General features: G+C 45.4%; 1 protein-coding gene across 45 annotated transcripts in view; it reads right to left on the minus strand.

Moving 5' to 3' along the window:
* Nucleotides 1-15,469, minus strand: part of ZCWPW1 (zinc finger CW-type and PWWP domain containing 1) — a 32,577-nt gene extending 17,108 nt beyond the window's left edge. For 10 of the 45 annotated variants that reach the window (XM_089321004.1, XM_089321000.1, XM_089320999.1 and 7 more), the window contains exons 1-7: nucleotides 15,159-15,324; nucleotides 6,952-7,214; nucleotides 6,484-6,562; nucleotides 5,073-5,105; nucleotides 4,628-4,742; nucleotides 3,792-3,949; nucleotides 3,462-3,584 (exon numbers count right to left, since the gene is read on the minus strand). In XM_089321004.1, the coding sequence (XP_089177130.1) occupies nucleotides 3,462-3,584; nucleotides 3,792-3,949; nucleotides 4,628-4,742; nucleotides 5,073-5,105; nucleotides 6,484-6,562; nucleotides 6,952-7,214; nucleotides 15,159-15,192 (805 nt within the window). In that variant the 5' untranslated portion in view covers nucleotides 15,193-15,324. Of the gene's footprint in view, nucleotides 1-3,461; nucleotides 3,585-3,791; nucleotides 3,950-4,627; nucleotides 4,743-5,072; nucleotides 5,106-6,483; nucleotides 6,563-6,951; nucleotides 7,215-8,017; nucleotides 8,075-14,839; nucleotides 15,119-15,158 lie in introns of those variants that run through there. The other 35 variants (XM_089321008.1, XM_070064425.2, XM_070064424.2 and 32 more) reach the window with 25 other exon arrangements.
* Nucleotides 15,470-16,296: the final 827 nt, after the last annotated feature.

Below are 16,296 nucleotides of genomic sequence, written 5' to 3' on the forward strand. Positions count from 1 at the left end.
ACATAAAGCCAAAGAAAAAACCATTTAGTTCTTGATTCTACTCAGAATCTCCCTTAGGGTGATCTGAGCTTCAGACCATCTGACTGTACTAATTAAGACTTATACTTCCAGCTTTTGTTACCATGTCATTACAACAAGAGGAATGCTTCAAAGACATGCACTATCTTATTTGCATAAGAATTTTTTTTCTATAATTTTCTTCCAAGTATGTGCAAACCATACTATTCATTCTACAATCAAAACTGACATTTGGTACAGCAGTTAAGATGTTACTTGGAATGCCCACATCTCGTATCAGAGTGCCTTGGGAGGTAGCAGGTGATAACTCAAGTAGTTAGGTCCCTGTCACCCATGTAATAGATTGAGTTCTTGGTCCCCAGGGATTCAAGGAGTGGATTAGAGGATGTGAGGCCTCTCTCTCTGCCTCTTAAATAACTACAAACACATACACATACACACACACACACACACACAAAACCTGGTCTTTTCACTGTTTCTCATACTTCTAGTCTGATTTTTCATATTATTTTTGTTTTTGTGCAAGCCTGTTTTCTCCAAGATTATTTCCTATTAGTATTGAACACACTAATGTACTTGTATGATCTACTTTATTTCATACCATAAAATATCCCAAAGTCATCTTGGTTATTTCATATATTCCTTATCTAACACACTGAAACTATAAATTCTATGAAGGAAGGTTACATATTTTCTTTACTATATTTCTAGCACCTAGTACAATGCTTGGCACATAATAAAGGAACTAATAACTGTTGCTGAAAAAATAAAGGAGCAAGTGTTTCACCTAATGATTAAGACACCTATGTTCCATATCAGAGTTCTTGGGTTCATTGCCAGGCTCTGGCTCCTAACTCCAGCTTCCTGCCAATGCAGGTGCTAGGAGACAGCAGTGAAGGCTCAAGTAATTGGGTTCCTGCCATCCACATGGGAGACCTGAACTGCATTTCCAGCCTCTGGCTCTAGCTCTAGCTCTAGCCCAGCCCTGGCCTTTGTGGGCATTTGGGGAGTGAACCAATAGATAAGAAATTTCTCAAATAAATAAATCCATACATATCCTTAACCTTCCTCCATCCAATATCAATGTCCTTCTTTTTGGTGAATAAATCTTCTTCTAAATCTCCCATTCTCATCTTTTACAATTTCTCCCTTTCAGAAATAATTTTCCCTGAGTAAATAAATATATACAGAGCTCTATTTCCAATTTTTTTTAAAACATCTATTATTTTCATCTACTTGAAAGACAGAACAACAAAGGGGAAGGAAGGAGGGGAAGCAGAAGGGCAGGGAAAAAGGGAAGGGGAGAGAGAAGGAAGGAGAGGGAGAGAGGGAGAGGGAGAGAGAGCGAGGGAGAGAGAGCGAGGGAGAGGGAGCGAGGGAGAGGGAGCGAGGGAGAGGGAGCGAGGGAGAGGGAGCGAGGGAGAGGGAGCGAGGGAGAGGGAGCGAGGGAGAGGGAGCGAGGGAGCGAGGGAGCGAGGGAGGGAGCGAGGGAGCGAGGGAGCGAGGGAGCGAGGGAGCGAGGGAGCGAGGGAGAGCTATGGGTGTTCCATCTGTTGGTACACTCCCCAAATACTTTCAAGAGCCAGGCCTAAGTCAGGGCAAATGCAAAACTCAAAACTCCACCTGGGTCTCACATGTAGGTGACAGGGTTCCAAACACTTGGGCCATCATCTGCTGTTTCCCAGGATGCATTAATATGAAGCTGGATGCATTAATATGAAGCAGAGCAAGGGCCACTACCTGCAGTGCCAGCATCCCATATGGGTGCCAGTTAGAGTACCAGCTGCTCCACTTTGATCCAGTTCTCTGCTATAGCTTGGGAAAGCAGTGGAGGATGGCCCAAGTTCTTGGGCCCCTGCACCTGCACAGGAGACTTGGAAGAAGCTCCTGGCTTCAGATTGGTGCAGCTCTGTCCATTGTGGCCAACTGGGGAGTGAAATAGCAGATGGAAGACCCCCCCTCTCTCTCTGCCTCTAGTTCTCTCTGTGTGTAAGTCTTTCAAATAAATAAATAAATCTTAAAAGGGAAGGGGCAGTGCTGCAGCATAGCAGGTAAAGCCGCCACCTGCAGCGCTGGCATCCCATATGGGTGCTAGCTGGAGTCTCGGCTGCTCTACTTCCAATCAAACTCTCTGCTATGGCCTGGGAAAGCAGTGGAAGGTTCTTGGGCCCCTGCACCTTCATGGGACACCTGGAGGAAGCTCCTGGCTTCAGATCAGCACAGCTCTGGCCATTGCAGCGAACTGGGGAGTGAAAGAGCAGATAGAAGGCATCTCTCTCTCTTTCTGCCTCTCCGTCTCTCTCAATGTAACTCTAACTTCCAAATAAATGAACAAATCTTAAAAAAAAAAAAAAAAAAAAAAAAAAAGAACTGAAAGCCACAAGGCATTTTGGAACTGCATTTAAAAAAATTAAAAAAAAAAAAAAAAAAAAAAAAAGCAGACCAGCTGGAATTCAAACCAGCATTCCCTGGGATTCAACCAGCAATCCAACGTGGGACACAGCATCCCAAGCAGTGGCTTAAAAATTTGTCATTATGCCTGCCCCAAGGCTCTCTCTTTTAAAAACAAAGTTCTAAAAGAAAAATCCCAGATGGGTGTTGTGGTGCAGTGGGTTAAGCCACAACTTGGGACACTTGCTCCTCAATTCAGAGTGCTGGTTCAAGTCCCAGTTACTCCACACTTCCAGTCTAGCTTCCTGCTACTATACCTGGGAAGCAGTGGATGATAGCCTACATGGGAGACCCAGATGGAATTTGTCTCCGGGCTTCGGCTTGGTCCAGTCCTGGCTGCTGCAGGCATTTGGGTGTGAACAAGAGGAAAGAAGATCTGTCTCTGTCTCTCCCTCTCTCTCTGCCTTTCAAACAAAAATTAAATCTTTAATAAAAAAAAAAAAAGCAAAATGCCTTCCCTCAATTCTATATTCCCTTTTATGCATCTTGCTTTTCACATACAAACTAACTGAAAAAGTGTTTACTTTCCAAACAATCAACTATGACCTACCATTCACCTTTGCTGATCAAAACAGTAGCTGCAACCAAGACCCTAAGGGCTTCCTAATTGTGGTATCCTTGAGCATGTTCAAAGTTTAACCCACTACCATAGCATTTGGCACAGCTAAGCAGTCCTTTCTTATTCTCTCCTCCCCTGGCATCTGTGATAACACATGCTAATTTTTCTTCTTTCTCGTATTTTAGTTTTGTTCCTGGGTACCATCTAAAATGCCTGATACTTAGTAGGCACCAGACAACTATGCATTATATGAATAGATAACTGAACATCAAAATATTTGTCTCTTCCTCAGACCATAGCATATCCTCTAACAAGCAGTTATGAGACATCAAGTATAGTCTTTGTGTAGTTTCTGCTAATATTTTAACCCTTGCCTCTCTCTTCCATCACAATTTTCAGCTCAAGTAGTTTTCCAAACTACAGCTGAACTCACCAAAACCACTTTTATCTTCTTTTTGCTTGCCCCTGATCTGAGAAAGGTCTTGAATCATTTTCTTTGGTTGGTCTTTCTGTCTGTGCTCATGTCCACCTTGGACTCTCTCCACTTGCTCATCTTCTGTGAATATAAAAGAGAACGTTGTGGGATGGGGATATAAACAAGAGAATGTTTGTAGACAACAGAGGATAAAGAAGAAATAAGAATCATAGCCTAGTAGTTTCAAGTCTTGAATTTAAAACTCTCAGTATACCTACCATCCCATCCCCCTAATTTTCTGGACTAAGTACTTACGTCAGGCATCAACATATATCTATCTATACTCACGGGCTTCCTTCTTTCTTTTGCTTAAACACGGCCTACTCAGTTTCTTCTCAGATGGTGCAGGATTTGGCTGGCCTCGCTTAGATGCCCTTGACTCAGGAGCAACTTCATCTTCCTGAGGGGCTGAAATCTCCGGAGTATGAATTACCATCATCCTCTCTCTAAACATGAGATTTTTTAAAATGAAATGATAAACATGAGCAATTTTCAGTACCATTCTTTTGAAAGAGTCCAACAGTAAAAGGAATACAACTTGGCTTAGACGCCCTCATCTCAGGGACCAACTTAATCTTCTCTAGGGGCTAAAATCTCTGGAGTATGAATTATTATAACCCTCTCTTGGAAAATGAGATTTTTTTTTTAAGGGAAAGGGTTTATTGGGGAAAACCAAGCAGACTGGAGGGAAGGGTCGAAGAGAGAAAGGGAGAGTAAGAGAGAAAGAAGAGAGAGGAGAGAGAGGGGAATGAGAGGGGAGAAGAGGAGGCTAGAGAGAGTAAGCAAGAGAGAGCAGAGACAAGAGGAAGAGAGGAGAGCAGACGAGAGGAAGAGAGGAGCAATGAGATTTATTTTTAATGAAAAGGTAAAAAGGAGTAATTTCTAATACTCTTCTTTTGAAAGAACCCAATGCTAAAAGAAATATAGTAGAATCCAAGATTCTCTAAGACCACTTGAGATCACTCTGTCCATCTCTTTATTTTTCCCCAACTTAAATCAGTATCTTTCCTGAACTGAGAAAAATGCATAGAAATAGGACATATGAGTATACACACAGAAAGGATCATCATTAACCAGTGTTAAGTCCACCCTGTGTTCCACTTGCCTCACTGGGATAAACTTACCCATCAGCAGTATCATTACCAGTAGAAGCAACGATTCCTGGCACTTTGTCTGATTGGGTACATACTACTAGCTGGGCACAGGAAGACTCTGAAAAATGAAAGTCAGATCCTATCCCTTTCCCCCCCAAAAAAATCTATAAGCAGAGAAGCAATACAAGAAAACAGTAACTCCACTATACCCTAATTAGAGTTTTCATTACAATATCTGCTCCCTTTTGCCTGGAAGAGCTTTTCTTTGACCTTTTGTCATGCCATAGAACTTTATTTTTAATATTTAGAAGACTATTATTTATTTGAGAGGCAGAGAGACAGAAACAGAGATCTTCTCTCCACTGGTTTACTCTTTAAATGCTTGCAGCAGCAAGGGCTAAGCCAGGCAAAAGCCAGAAGACCAGAACTCAAGCTGGGACACGTTGGGGAGGGTCTCAAGCACCTGAGCCCTTACCTGCTGCCTCCCAGGGTGCACATGAACAGGCAGCTGGAATTGGAAAAGGAGTTGAAACTCAAACCAGGCACTCTGATATGGATGTGGACATCCCAAGTGGCACCACTGCCATCAAATGCCTACCACATATACAACTTTAATTTTTTTAAAAGATTGATTGATTTGAAAGGAAGAGTTATAGAGAGGCAGCGGCAGAAGTAGTGAGAGAGAAGTCTTCTATCTGCTGGCTCACTCTCCAAATAACAGCAACAGCCAGAGCTGAGCCAATCCGAAGCCAGGAGCCAGAAACTTCTTCCAGGTCTCTCATGCTGCTGCAGTGGCCCAAGCACCTGGGTCATCTTCCACTGTTCTCCAGGGCTATAGCAGAGCTGGATCAGAAGAGAAGCAGCCGGGACTTGGGCCAGCGCCCATAAGGGATGCCAGCACCCCACCTGCTGCACAACAGTGCTGACCCCTAACTTTAAATTTTTACATTTTCAGGGAAAAATTGTAGATTTCTTTTTTTCATGCAACCCTTTCCAGATTGATCTGCATCATTCCAGAATAATATGATAATGTATACCTAAAAAAATCGTATGTACTGTGTTTTTTTTTTATTTGTTCATCAAACTCAGAACTCAAAGTAGCAGCACACCTAAGACCATCCATTCATCTCATGCCCTATGGAGGTCTCAAGGCCTACACTACAAAATTCTTAATTCTAAAATCAAATCCCTGGGCACACTAAAGAACAATGTTAAAAACAGAAATATACAAGAATAAAGCAGGGCCAGCACTGTGGCATAGCAGGTAAAGCTGCTGCCTGCCATGCCGGCATTCCATATGGGCACTGATTTGAGTCCTGGCTGCTCCACTTCCAATCCAGCTCTCTGCTATGGCCTGGGAACGCAGTAGAAGATGGTCCAAGTGCTTGGGCCCCTACACCCGTGTGGGAGACCCAGAAAAAGCTCCTGGCTCCTGGCTTCAGATCGGCGCAGCTCCAGCCGTTGCGGCCATCTGGATAGTGGATGGAAGATCTCTATAGCTCTCTTTCTGCAACTCTGCCTTCCAAATAAATTTTTTTTTAAAGGGAGACTAAGTTCTTCAAATCTTAGGAAAACAATTTACTTTTCCTAAGAAGATGGCAAACATGTAGAAATGAATGTTCAAATGCATTAGAAAAATTTAGATGAGTCTATATTTAAATTCTGAAGTAAATATAATCTACTTTTTGAAAATTCTGTAGCCTTTATCTAAGGTGATTTAGCTACAGTCCTATGAATAGAAAATGAAGTATTTCAAAATACTTCAGTCTCATCTAATATTTTCTCACTTAGGAAGATGGAAGAGGAGAAGCTGTTCAACCTGTTCTATCCCTCAGTAACAGTCACATGGCCTAACTGAAACCCCTTTGCTTTCATACAAGCCATACCCTCACACTCTTGCAGGGCCTTCCGGAGCACAGTCTGGACAATCTCCTCAAATTCTGCATTGGTAAGACTTGATCTTCCCTGCAGAGACAAGAGTAAGAAGAAGAAAACTGCTTATCTTCCCACTCTTCCCTTTAGATAAGACAATAAATCCACAAGACTAAATGCAAGAAGTCAACACATGTGAAAAAGACCACAAGTGCCACAAGGAGTCAAGGAACCAAGTTTATAAAGTCTTTGTCCACGTCTAGGCCAACTCCATCCCACCTCATCCCATTGTTTTCTGCTAAATGATTTCATCAAAAACATGTTTTACCTCATTGAGAAGAAAACAGATGCTCCAGAAAAGGAACAAAAAATCTGAAGCCACAGAATGGATTTCCCCAACATGAAACGATTCCGTTTGTCTAGCCTTGGTCAGGGCAAGCAAGAGGGAGCTGTGCTACAGAGCCCATCAGTGTGACTGATACCTTTTCTTTCTTCTCTGCTTGCTTGTTTTGCTTGTTGTCTTGAGGCTTTCCTTTTTTTTCCTGGCCACTGCTTGGGCCATTCTCTGTGGTGGTTTTCTCTTCATTCATCTCTAACCTGGCCTTTGGCAGGCTTGGCCTGGCCTCTGCTTCTGGGGAACTAGGCCCCAGGGCCTCTTCTTTTGGTGCCTTAGGACCACAAGGTTTCAGGAAATGTAATTTTTGTATAGGTGGGGCAAAGGTTTTCTTTGGTCCCTTTCCACATTCTGAAAGAAATTTGACCATCAAATGGGATTTATCAAACATAAAGTCTAACAGCAACTAATAAACATTGCCCGTTGGCTGACCACATCAGAATTCTATGGAGAGAACTTTTAACAAACTCAGATTCCTAGCTCTTTCCCCATCTATCCAACCCCCAGCCCTGGTATTCTGATGAAGTAGTTTGGAGTGAGGTCCAGAAATCTGTCATTTTATATGACCAGTTGATTCTGATATACTGCCAGTTTTGGTAAGTACTGAGTAATTCAAAGGCAAAAAAATAAAAGCATAGAGGAAGCCGAATTATTCGAATGTAGTATTTTTCAAATGTGTTTATTTAAATTTTGGATACAGTTTTATGAAAAATTAGAACAATTTTCTTAACAAAAGAAAACTACCAAAATCGCTAAGCTAGTCAAGGTTCAGCTCTCATGCTACCTCTTCCATGGAAAGTACACTATTCTTGCCAAAAGTAATAATAGCATAAGAGATGAACCTTCAATAACTTGTAGATTTTGCTAGTTTCTGCTTAGCTTCCATAATACTGAACACTCCTCTGGGGCATTTGCCATATCCAACTTTTGTCACAGGTATTCAAATGTCTTTTCTCTCCCTATGAGTTCATACATTCTTTGCGCATGACTGTTTCTATGTCAGATTTATTTTGCTCAAAGCATCTAACAGAGCTGTAATTTGAATGGAGAGGACACCAAATATATGTGAACTGAACTGCCCTCTGTTGTAAAGGACTCCAGAAGGGTAAGATAGAAGCAATGTACGGAGCAAACCTCCCTTACTCTTAACTCACCTTCTTTATTCTGCACTGCTGCCATCATTCAGCTCAGAAACTAAACTGTCTTTGCCTCTGTTAGGAAAAAGAAATCAACTGCTATGACTGATCAAATATGATTTTAAACTCTCTTCTCTGTCCTCTTGGATTCAATAACTTTATGCCTGAGGCCCTGAACTGTATTTCTGCTTTCTTGACAACACTTCTACCTCCTCAACAGTGTCAATCACAGGCTAGGAAACAATGAAAGTTACTCTTTTAACGATAGGCAATGATAGTTAGTGTTATAAGTGCCTAGAACCATGTCCAACGTAAGACTGATACTCATAATTAGGTGGATCTGCCAGTGGTAGTAACAGAAGTGTAGGTAGTGGTAGGCTAGTACAGACAATCCTGGGTATTAAGAAGTGAGAGTTTTTCTTTATAGGGATAAGTTCCTTTCATAAGGTTCTCCTAGAAACTTAAATACAAGTAAGTGATAGCTATCTGACCTAATTCACAGTTCCCTATGCATAGAGAAACCCCTTTTTAACATCATAATCATGCTTATTTTCTCTTTACTTAGATCTGCAGTCCAATAAGTTTGCCAATATACTAGATTCTACCAATCTCCATGCACAACCCAGAAATATTTGGTAACCAGCAGAGGTCCTCAGAGAACTGAGAACCTTTTACCTTAGAATCCAGTAATGAGAACTTAGCACCCTCTTTGGTTGTCAGTTCATCTTAGCAATCTACTCAGACTTTCTATACCATCAATACACTTATCATTACCGTTATTTTGACTAATGATAATGGCTAACATATTGAGCACTGACTGTATTCTTTACCCTTTACATGTATCAACCCATTTAACTCTCATAACAGATCTATGAGATAGCATTTTATATTTGGGGAAATTGAGGCTTAATGGTATTTAGAGCTAATTGATATATAAATAGTAAAATCAGGATTAGAAACTGATTTCAAAGTTTGTGCTTTGCTACATTCTAATCCATGCTTCACCACCATTTTAATGTCATAGCACACAGATAGCATACATTAAAAGCACAAATTGAATGGGTAAGCATTCAGAAACTGGGTTGAGACACAATCACCCCATATTAAAGTGCCTGGGTTCAAGTCTGGCTTCTGGATGTACACCCTGGGAGGTACCAAGTAATGATGCAGGTAGTTGGCTCCCTGTCAGCCACTTGAAGACACGCAGATGGAAATTCTAGCTCTGGGCTTCAGTCTGGCCCATCCTCAACCATTATAGCCATTTGGAGAGTGAACCAATGGATGGTAATGTTCTTTATCTGTAGCTCTCTCTGCCTTTCAAATAAATAATTGGAAAAAAGTTTTTTTAAAACATACATTAATGTACATATTATTTCTACCCCACTGTGAAAAGAAAATTACCTTATCAACCTAAACTTCTTACAGCCTCTTCTACCCAGTTTTCTTTAAGCTAAGAGAATATATGCCTATTTTTTAAAAAGATTTATTTATTTGAAAGTCAGAGTTACACAGAGGGGGCTGGCACTGTGGTGCAGCGGGTTAAAACCCTGGCCTGAAGCGCCAGCATCCCATATGGGCGCCGGTTCAAGACTAGGCTACTCCACTTCTGATCCAGCTCTCTGCTATGGCCTGGGAAAGCAGCAGAAGATAGCCCAAGTCCTTGGGCCCCTGCACCCGCATGGGAGACCTGGAAGAAGCTCCTGGCTCCTGGCTTTGGATCAGTGCAGCTCTGGCCATTGTGGCCATCTGGGGAGTGAACCAGTGGGTGGAAGACCCCCCCCCCCCCGCCTCTCCTTCTCTCTGACTCTTCCAAATATTAAAAAAAAAAAAAAAAGTTACACAGAGAGAGAAGGAGAAGCGGGGGGGGGGGTATTTATTTATTTGAAAAGCAGAATACAGGGAGAGAGATAGACAGAGAGACCCCATCTTCCATCTGCTGGTTCACTCCTCAGATGGCTGTAATAGCTGGAGCAAGGCCAGGCCGAAACCAGGAGCCTGGATCTCCACCCAGGTCTCCCATGTGGGTGCCAGAGGCCAAGTACTCTGGCCATCTTTTGCTGCATTCCTAAGCCCATTAGCAGGGAGCTGGATTCAAAGTGCAGCAGCCATGACACAACTGGCACCCATAAGGGATAATGGTGTTGCAGGCAGCAGCTTTGCCTGCAACCCCACAATGCCAATCCCAAGATCTGAAAATTTTAAGAGCCTCAAATGGTCACGCTTATCAAAGTATAGGGTTCTCTAAATTTCAAAACGAACTCAAAAGGTATTGGGGGTTTGAGTGAATGTGGCCCAGAATGGCGGTTTACAATTAGATTTTTGGGGCTGGTGCTATGGTGTAGCAGATTAAGTCATGGCATACAGCTGGCATCCCATATGAGTGCCAGTTCACATCCTAGCTGCTCCACTTCCAATCCAGTTAACTGCTAATGTATCTGGGAAAGCAGTGGAGGACTGCCCAAGTTCCTGGGCCCCTGCCACTCATCTGGGAGACCCAGATGGAGCTCCTGGCTTCAGCATGGCCCAGCCCTGGACATTGTGGCCATCTGGGGAGTGAACCAGCAGATGGAAGATAACTGTCTCTCCATCTCTCTCTGTAACTATTCATTTAATGGATTTTTTTTTAATTACCCCTTGATATCTTTCTGTTCCTATTCTTACTTCTGTGAATTCAGACATGCTAAAGCAAGTAACTACTGTTCATTTACATTAAGGAGCACATTATCTGTTTTTGTCTTATCACCATTATCCCCCTAAACAAATTTGCTCAAGAAAATAAAGGCAAGTGGGAATTTAGAGGAGACACACTGAAGCAAATGTCTATTATAATTGAAAAAAGAAGCTGGTATAAAATTAGACTGCAAAAGGAATAATAACTTGACCACAAATGACAAATACATCTTCTCCCAGACTCCAGAATTCCAAAAAAAGATCATAAAAAGTCCCTATAAAAGTAATCTAAATCACAAGAAGGGTTATGCCAAGTGAGAAAAGCAGAATGAAAATTAGTGTGTTTGAGATGACACTTGGCTTTCAAAAATGTATGTCTATATCATATACTTGCATATCCATAAATTACATCTGGAAGAATGCCTCTGGAGGGGATAACTGGGGAGAAGGGGGAAGAAGGAAGTTTTCCACTGTACTCCTTCATGTATCTTTGACATTTTATTTGAAAAATTTATCTGAAAGACACAGTGACAGAGAGGGAGAGAGAGAGAGATCTTCCATCTGTTGTTTCACTACCCAATGGCTACAAAGGCTATGACTGAGCCAGGCCAAAGCCAGGAGCCTGGAACTCCATTCAGGTCAGCCACGGTGGTGGCAGGGGCCAAATACTTGGCCCATCATCCACTGCTTTCCAGGAACATGAGCAGAGAACTGGATCAGAAGCAGAGCAGCTAGGACTCAAATAGGCACTCTGATACGGGATGCTGGTATCATAAGCAGTGGCTTAATCTACTGCACCACAATACTGGTACCTATTTATTTATTTTAAAAATTATGGGGGCCGGCGCCGTGGCTCACCTGGTTAATCCTCTGCCTGCAGCACTGGCATCCCATATGGGCGCCGGGTTCTAGTCCCGGTTGCTCCTCTTCCAGTCCAGCTCTCTGCTGTGGCCTGGGAAGGCAGTGGAGGATGGCCCAAGTGCTTGGGCTCCTGCACCCGTAAGGGAGACCAGGAAGAAGCACCTGGCTCCTGGCTCCTGATTGGCGCAGCGCCGGCCATAGTGGCCATTTGGGGAGTGAACCAACGGAAGGAAGACCTTTGTCTCTGTCTCTCTCACTGTCCATTGGTTAACTCCCCAAATGCTTGAACAGGTGGGGCTGGGCCAAACCAAAGCCAGGAGTCAGGAGCTCTATCCAAGTCTCCTACTTGGGAGACAAGAACCCAAGTACTTGGACCATACTCTACTGCCTCCCAGGCACGTTAGCTGCAAATTGGATCAGAAACAGACAAGCTAGAACTCAATCCCAGGTTCTCCAAACTAGGAATGTGGGCACAGGCATCCCAAGCAGTTGTTTAACCCACTGTACAACATCAACCCTAGTATTTTATAAGATACATATATAACCACTTCAAAACATCCTTTTTCATTTTCGCATTCATTAAATTAAGGGTGCTTTGACCAACCTAAAAACAAAAACTCTTATAATATTTAGGTCCACTTCATTACCTATTCAGACCTTCCTAAACCAAAGAGTGTTTCTGGAATCCCAACCTACTTGATATAATTATGGATCATTAATAAATTAATAAAATACATAAAATCTATAAGCAGGGATGTATAACAGTTCCCCTTAATCCAAGGTAGGAGTGTGACAAAGAATACTGCTTTTAAACAAAAGCTCTGAAAACAGAATACCTGGAAGTCACCTTTGGATAAGTCAATGCTGAAACCATTTCAGATGAATTTCCTTCTTCCATAATAATAAATACTGAAAGCTGACAGTAAATATAGACCACCAATTTTCTTTTGAACAGCGACACTGATTGACTATGGCTCTACACTCAGGAATGATATTGGAGATTTGAATTTCTCTTTTTCTTAACTTTGATTACACACACACACACACACACACACACGGGCTTTAGGTAAGAAAGTGAAAGAACTAGGAGGGTTCCACAAACCAGATCCCACTTAAGTCAATGTGAGAAAGGTGAGTAAGCAGGGAAAAACTTAGGGAAAAAAATTATAGAGTACCAAGAGTAGGTGAATGAAGATCTCAGAAAAATAAAGTTTTTCTTCACTTAGAACACTAAAAATAATCACATTAACTTTGAGATGAAATCACATAGCCCAGCAGTTCTCAAAGTATGGTCCCCAATGCCTTAGAAGTCCCCTCACTTTTCCAACTACCTTCAGTTGGATTTTCTCATATCCTTGTACTTCTATCAAAACAATATATTACAACAGGTTAAATAAACCGATGAGAATCCAGCTGTTTTCTATTAAGACATGAAAAAAGAATTGCAAAAACATAAAGCACCACCATTCTTCACACTAAATTTTGTTTAGCAAAATGTAGTTTTTTATAAAACAAAAAAAAAGTTAACACGGAGAGGCCTGCATTGTAGTGTAGGGAGTTAAGCAGCCACCCACAAGGCTGGCATCCCATATGGATGCTAGTTCGAGTCCCAGCTGCTCCACTTCCCATCTAGCTCTCTGCTAATGGCCTGGGAAAAGCAGCGGAGGATAGCCCGGGTGCTTGGGTCCCTGCACCCACAAAGGAGACCCAGAGGCAGCTTCTGGATCCTGGACTTGGGCTGGGCTCAGCCCTGGACAATGAGGCCATTTGGGGAGTGAACCAGTGGATGGAAGATCTGTCTCTCACTCTTTCTGCAACTCCTTCAGGTAAATAAACCTCTAAAAAACAATTAGGTTGACCATTATTACTTCTAAATAGTTTATATTTTCTATCCTTTTAATTTTTACTATCTTTACAGAGAGGCTGGCGCTGTGCCAAGGCGGGTAAAGCCACTGCTTGCACTGCCAGCCTCCCATATGGGTGCTGGTTCGAGTCCTGGCCGCTGCACTTCCAATCCAGCTCTCTGTTATGGCCTGGGAAAGCAGTGGAGGATGGCCCAAGTCCTTGGGCCCCTGCTCCCAGAAGAAGCTCCTGGCTTCAGATCAGCACAGCCCCGTCTGCTGCGGCCATCTGGGAAATGAAGACCTCCCTCCTCTCTCTGCCTCTCTGTGACTCCGCCTCTCAAATAAACTTTTTTACAAAATTAACGGATATAAGCCACATAAAAGCTCTTTGGCGTCCTCCATACATTCTAAGAGCACAAATGGATTCTCAGACCAAAAAGTCTGAAAAATGATTTGGCGAAACAAGTTAATCCGCAAAAACACACATTTAGAGTATGCTCGCAAACCTCCCCCTCCTAACTATCCCATCTTTACATTATTTCTCAAATCCTTGGTCGAACAGGACTAAACCCATCAGAACTGTTCTCTTCACAGCCTCTGAGGCTCCAAAATTTGTGTTTAAAGCCTACCTTAAAGCCCCTTTTTCGCTACTAATGTGAAAGGGCAGGTGGCCTCCTGCTTATCTCCTTGCCCTATTAACTAACTGGTAGTGTCTCTCCTTTCTTGCAGCCTCGCGCCGGTGAAAACTCTTTCACAAAAATGGAGCCCAGTTCACCCCGACCGCCCAGAACGAGACATCGCCGACGGAAGGGACGACCTCGACGAAACTCGATGCTGCACCAAAGCTTCGCGGTCCCCCCGGGCCGCCGAGGAGCACGACGCGGCGGCCCCCACCCACCGCCGCGAGCCGAGGCCGTCGGGGCTGCTGACCGCGCGTTCAGAGCCGTGCCCTCGCCGGCCGGAAGGGCTCCCACACGTGCCGATGGTCACCGACTTCGGACGGCGTCGGCTGCCCTTACAGGAGCACACCCACCCCCACCCCCGCGAACGCCAGGCCCCCGCCCCGTTGGCCCCCGCACGGGGAACCAGGGCTCGGAACGCTCTGATCTCGGAGAATTCGTGGCGGGCTCTGCCCTCACCAGTTCTGAGGCACAGCCGGACTCGAATGGCCTCGAGGGGGAAAGGTGCCGCTTCCCGCCCCCCGCCCCGGGAGCGAACTCTCCCTCAGCCCCCCCACCCCACCCCCACCCCAGTGAGGCAGCCGGAGCCTCCCCCGCTCTGAGACCGGGTTTTTTTTTGTTTTTTTTTTTTGTTGTTGTTTGAGGGGGAGTTGGGGGTTTGAGGTTCTGAGGAGAGGGGGTGAAAACGCCTTGTCGTCCTGAAGAGAAAACTTCTCCTCAGACAACAGGTCCCAGGGTAGGCCGCACCCAACCCCTTCCTCTGCAACCGGGGAAGAGCCAGCTACCTTCTGGGACGAAGACCAGAGCGAGCTACCCGCGACAATTCTGCAAAGCCTCCCCAACCTCGACCTCGTTTTCCCGCCACCAAGAAGAGGCGCGAGGACTCGCGCGAGCTCCGCCCCTCAGCGGCGTGCGCCCACCTCCAAGGCGCATGCGCAGATAAAGCCGCTTGTGCGCCGGCGCTACTGAGGCCGTCCCCGCCCTCTTCGCCCGAACGAGCCGGGAGAACTACAAATCCCACAATCCCCGCAGGCGTCACTTTGTTTAGGAGGCGGCGGCAGCGCCTGATTGTTCCTGAAACACATCTCTTGCTGACTGTTTTACCTCTGCGTTCCCCTGCCTTCTCTCGTGCTCCCATTATTCTTCTTCCCAGCCGTTATTTTTTTAGGATTTGACATCCTCCTGAAACCCACTCCCGCCTCCGAAGCCCTTTCTTTTCTCCCTGTTGGCAAGGAGACCGAGTTACCCATCACCCTGGGGAAACGGCTCCATTCCTCATTGGCCGAAGCTGGAAGTCCAAAGAGGGGCCGAATCGTCTTCCCCGCCCACACCCGCTTTTATATAAGGCGGCGCGAAGCCGCGGAGTGCGTCCGGGAAGGTCTGCTTGCGAGCTGGCGGCGGCCACGGCGGCTGCGAGGGGCCCCGCGGGCCCGCGGTCTCGCGCGCAGCCGCCGTGTGGCGGGCGGAGGACTTGGTGTCAGGGCCGTGGGTGTGGAGGCGGACAGGAAGGCGTGGTGTGCCCAGGTGATCGCGATTGGGGCAAACGCCGAGGAGCCAAAGAACGACTCAGCCATTTCAGGGGAAGAGGAAGTTGAACAACACCGGCTCTCCTTAGTGCCTTTTTTTGTTTTTTTCCAGTTCAGCAGAGCGTTATTTTCGAGGGGGGTGAGTTCACATGACCTATCGAATTGTACTGAGGACGGTCAGGGCGCCCCCCATTCTCCCCTTCCGCGACTCCTCAATTCACCCCCTCAGCGCGCTCAGCTCTTAACCAGGTGGGCAAAGCGGGGCCCAGGAGCGCGCGCGCGCACTCGTGAATAATTCATGAGGCCCGCCCCCGAGCCCGAGTCGCGCTGACGCACGCTGCGTGCGCCGACGCTGAGGGAGCGACGTACAGGCCCCGCCCCTAGGCCGGGGGTGGGGCGTCGGCCCAGCACGTGCTACCTCGACCCGCGCAAGCCCAAAAGCGTGTGCGCAGGCGCTGCCCGCTAGGGGGAGGAAGGAGGCGGGGTAGGGAGGTTGTTGGGTTTAGAGCCGGGCGGAGACCGCTGAGACTCATTCCTCAGGAACAAGGGTCGGGTGTCAAGGAGACCTTTTCACACCAGCTCCCCGTCCCCCGCCTTCGGTGGGTGGGGTCGCGCCGCAGAGACAAAGGATATCAGTAGGGAAGTAGGGTGTCAGTTTGGGGTGGTGGGCTTCTGGGGGAGGGCCGAGGAGGGGGGGCTATATTTAAACTCGGGGA

This window comes from Oryctolagus cuniculus, chromosome 19 (genome assembly GCF_051225735.1).
Source record: "Oryctolagus cuniculus isolate XC-2025 breed Fujian yellow rabbit chromosome 19, ASM5122573v1, whole genome shotgun sequence".
NCBI classification, from domain to species: domain Eukaryota; kingdom Metazoa; phylum Chordata; class Mammalia; order Lagomorpha; family Leporidae; genus Oryctolagus; species Oryctolagus cuniculus.